Source organism: Atta colombica, unplaced genomic scaffold (genome assembly GCF_001594045.1).
Source record: "Atta colombica isolate Treedump-2 unplaced genomic scaffold, Acol1.0 scaffold125, whole genome shotgun sequence".
NCBI lineage: Eukaryota > Metazoa > Arthropoda > Insecta > Hymenoptera > Formicidae > Atta > Atta colombica.
In genome coordinates, this window is record NW_017259212.1 from 3,478,577 (window position 1) to 3,482,939 (window position 4,363).

Consider the following 4,363-nt stretch of genomic DNA (forward strand, 5'->3'; position numbering starts at 1 on the left):
TAAACATGCAGATTTTTTTTTATTATCTAACAATGCTATACGAAAAGAATGGTTTTGCTGACAAATTAAAAAATTTAAGTAAATAGAAATTTGAAAATAATTTTGATGGATCATTAAAATAATTATGAAGGAAATTCAAGTGTAATAAGCAAAAATATTTTAATGTTCTAGAATCCGCTTCAATTGCAAAATGCCCTACATAATTATTCTACAATAATAGTTCAGTAAAATTATTTTCAGATCTAGCTAAATTTTTATATACGTCAAAAAAACTGTACTTTCTGCGCGTGTACTTTTTAAGATTTAAGTGGAACGTAAAGAGGTATTCAAAGAGAGAATGTTAGTTGAAATTTCAATTTTACTCCACTTAAACGCAACTTGAAGCAGTGGAATCTTCAAGCGTATATCATGGAAAAATATTAATAAAAATATAAGAAAAAATACAAAATCATGTAAATTTGTGAAAATGTCTGAAAAGATAATAATATAAATTTTTCTATAAAATTCAAATATAATATATTAAAATAATTTTTACAGTTTATTAATCTAAATCTCAATAGATTTTTCATTATTCTGATTCGCGCGTGAACAGGCGACAACATCATATAAATTTCGCTTCTCTAAAATTGCTAGTATTCCTTCTGCTCATCGTAACCTCGAAGGCGTACATGCTTCAAGAGTTGGTCTCAACTGATTCGATCCCAAGCAGTAACAATTGCTCGACCACGAACAGCTTTCTCATTCTTCGATCTCCAAACGAGGCACGAGAGAGCGAGATGGACATGATGGCGGCGGATGTGCTTGTGGACAGTACGAAGAACAACTCGAACGTGTCGCAGAGAACATTGACCTTACCCAAAGACTGGGATGAGAAGCCAAGGCTAAAGTTTCCGAAATTCACGACGAAGGAACGTTACAAGATGATGAATTTACATCTTGATAAGAGATGGTTCGCTTTCGATTTCCTCAGAGGCTTTTTGTTCTTCGTACAACCTTACGACATACCGACCGGTAAGATTTAATGGCAATCATAAATGGTTTTGCGAAATCTCTTTTTAGTAAGCTCGTAAACCATTAAAATACATGCGTTTCGATAAATGTGTTTCAATAAAATCAATTTTCAACATTTTACGAGGCGCCAAGCCACATTAATAATTCATACGCAAGCTGTTTCAATTAAAAAAAAGGGAGCGACATTTCACATGCAATGTAAAATGCTTATACAAAACGTGTAAAATGCTTCAAAATACGATGCATTTGAACGTCTATTCATTCAAATGTCTTTTCGTTCAAATGCCTGAACGTTTATAATTCTTAATTCTATGATTGATTAAGTTTTATAGATGACTGCAATCGCAGTTAAAAGATATTTTTTACTTATATGGAGTACGATATTTATATGAAAAGAGATCGATAATTATTGATATATACATATGATCATGTAAAAGGAGCAGAGTTTCTTTTTATTTTTTAAATATTACAACATATATATTATCAACATGAGAATTCTTAACGTTTTTATCTAATTACTTTATCTATCATTTAATAGCTCTCTATTCAGTAAGTAATTTAAATTTAATAGATTTCTTGACTACTTTCATACTATTACCTTTCTTCCAATTAGCGATGCATAGAAATCATAATTTATCTTGCTCGTTATAGATCTACTAGTAGACGCCGTGGAAAATCGCATAAGCACCAGTAAATTGATTTCAGAGGTAAGGCGAAATCATGCTGAGAAATCAGAAATATTTAACTTCCGGTGAATAACGAAGTGGTTCATTAAAGAAAGTGCAAATCTTTATTAGATTCCTTGCAACGGAATCCTCGATATTTCCGAGAGCTTTTCTGCAAAGAGAATATCCTACGATGTGCGATACATAATTTTCGCGATCTAACGTCACATAAATACTACTGTCAAGTTTCTCAAACGCATTGTCCCTAATCTTACTTTTACAGTCTATGCACGTGGAAGCAGCTTTTCTGGTCTTAGTAGGCATGTGCTGCGTATTGGCCTGCATAATACCTGGCATAGAACTTTGGTTCGCTTGTCGTCCAATCAGAGAGGATTACAAACCTTCTCAGTATCCGAGTGTTCTCGCATTTCTCCTCACCATTCTCGTCTTTATACTTGGGTAGGATCTATGACGATTCTCTGTTCTTAGACGACGCTCCGAAAACTTATTACCTTCACTTCCAACCCTACTCGCGTTCCTTGATACTTCTGTCCTTGTTGATTACACTTCGTGAGTAATCGTCGCGAATGGTGAAATTTCCATGATTATGAAAAGATTTTATTATTTTAAAATTAATATGGACAATTTTACTAGATATAAACACAGTTTTCGTTTTATTTTTAATAATTTTTAGTAGTAAGATAGAAAATTGAAGTGTACATTTAGAAGTACTAAATACATACACAGTATATAAATAAATGTTAATTAAAATAAAAATTATATTATACTAATATAATTTTTTATATACATTTACGTTTAAGTTGCTATTATATAATATTAGAGTAATATGAGAGAGAGAATAAATGAAGTTAAGTGGAAGAGAGATAGGAGGTTTAAGTAGACAGCTATTCGTCTTACTATGACGTTGGAAAACCTTTTACCTAAAGCAAGCACTCACTACGTTATTCATAATCTTTGATGCGTTGCTTCAGCTCTTGCATGGTGACAATGATAATATGCAACGAGGTGGTGGCGGTCGGGATCGAGAAGCTCCCTATGACAGTAGAGACGGCGTTACAGGATTTAAAGGACTACCACGCGGACACCACATCACAGCTGCGAAAATGCCTCACGAGAAGTTTGGACGTGGCTAGCGAAGCTATCCTCGCGGATCTGGACAGTGAGTGACATTTTCTTTTTAATCAATATTAAAACACTGAATGCGGAAAGTTCCTCCAGACAAAAAAAGCGTATTATCATATATATATATATATGTGTACACAGACACACACACACACTACATTTTATCGTGTTCAATGAAGACACATGCACTGACGCCTGAGGTGCTTACCGAATGCTTTCTTCCTGTTGGCGTGTGTTACACGTACGTAACCCAGTTACTATAATTGCATTCGTCTTAAATGCTGGTTCCTCTAGACTTTCTACCTTCGCTCGTTATGATCGACGTGTAAGAAATATAACACAAAATATAAGAAAGCAAAAAATAAGGAAGAAACGTTAAAATTGAGCAGAAACTTCTTACATATAATGTAAGATTTTTATTAAGCACTATAAATATACAAGTGTTTAAAAGTGTTTAAAAAATGAGATTAAAAAATAGGTATTTTTATAAAATATTTATGCATTTTAATATATTTTATACTTTTGCGCTTATGTAAAAAAAATTCTTTCTTTCTATCAAGAGAGAGAGTTTTTATTATTAAAGAGCTTCTATTAAGTCATTACAATAAACGAGCTTTAAAAGATGTAAACAGTAAACCTTTATTATTTTTTTTCTATCATTTCACAGAACGTTTTGATCGTACTAAGAAAGTCTAGTTCTGATCACTTTGACTATCTTTTCTCGTTGTTAACCAAAGAATTGGTTTGGATCTACAATTTATATACATTTTATAATTTGACTAAGTATAACATGGTTGAGTTTTTGAGTTTGTAACACATATTGTGATTGTGGATGAGATGATCCGATTAATACATTTTTTATACCATTACCGAAATTAATTTTTAATTTAATTTCTAAGTTTTTAATATGTTCATATAAATTATTGTTAAGAGTTTTTATTTCATTCATAAACATAGCTGATGAGAACTTAGTTCGGTCGAAACGTTCCGTGAAATGATAGAAAAAGAATAATAAAGATTTACTGTTTACATCTTTTAAAGCTCATTTATTATAATGATCTGATAGAAACACCTTATTTTACTGTTTGAAATTTATACAAGCGGATTATCTAATTTTTTATTATAATTATTTTATTATAATTTTATTATAATTATTTTATGTTTTTATTAATATTAATAGAGATCGAAAATACAACTCACAACCGATTAACTGATATCCGGAGGAAGTACGGAAAGCGGAGAACCGCTTGTGGTTCGATTGCTTGACTACTTTGATGCAACATAGTATTCGATTGTGACTCTCCGCTTTTGCTTCTTGAACAAAACCTCAAATTAGCTAATTCCACCGCAACATCCAGCTATAGATTCACATTTTAACGTTATAGTCACTTGCACAATTTAATCAATTTTCTCATGCGTAAACTTGACCATAAATATGATCGGAAAATAATTTAATATACAATAATACAACAATTTAATAGTGCGATAAATGTTTGAGCCTACTTGATCCGTCAATATAAAAGGGACGCGTAAAATTAATATTT

General features: G+C 31.6%; 1 protein-coding gene across 1 annotated transcript in view; it reads left to right on the forward strand.

Annotated features, from left to right (window-relative positions):
* Positions 1–668: 668 nt before the first annotated feature.
* The window catches only part of LOC108694778 (prominin-1-A), a 24,717-nt gene continuing 21,022 nt past the window's right edge, over positions 669–4,363 (forward strand). Inside the window, 4 exon segments of the mRNA XM_018204436.1 lie at positions 669–1,011; positions 1,663–1,718; positions 1,960–2,135; positions 2,669–2,856. Of these exon segments, the coding sequence (XP_018059925.1) occupies positions 669–1,011; positions 1,663–1,718; positions 1,960–2,135; positions 2,669–2,856 (763 nt within the window).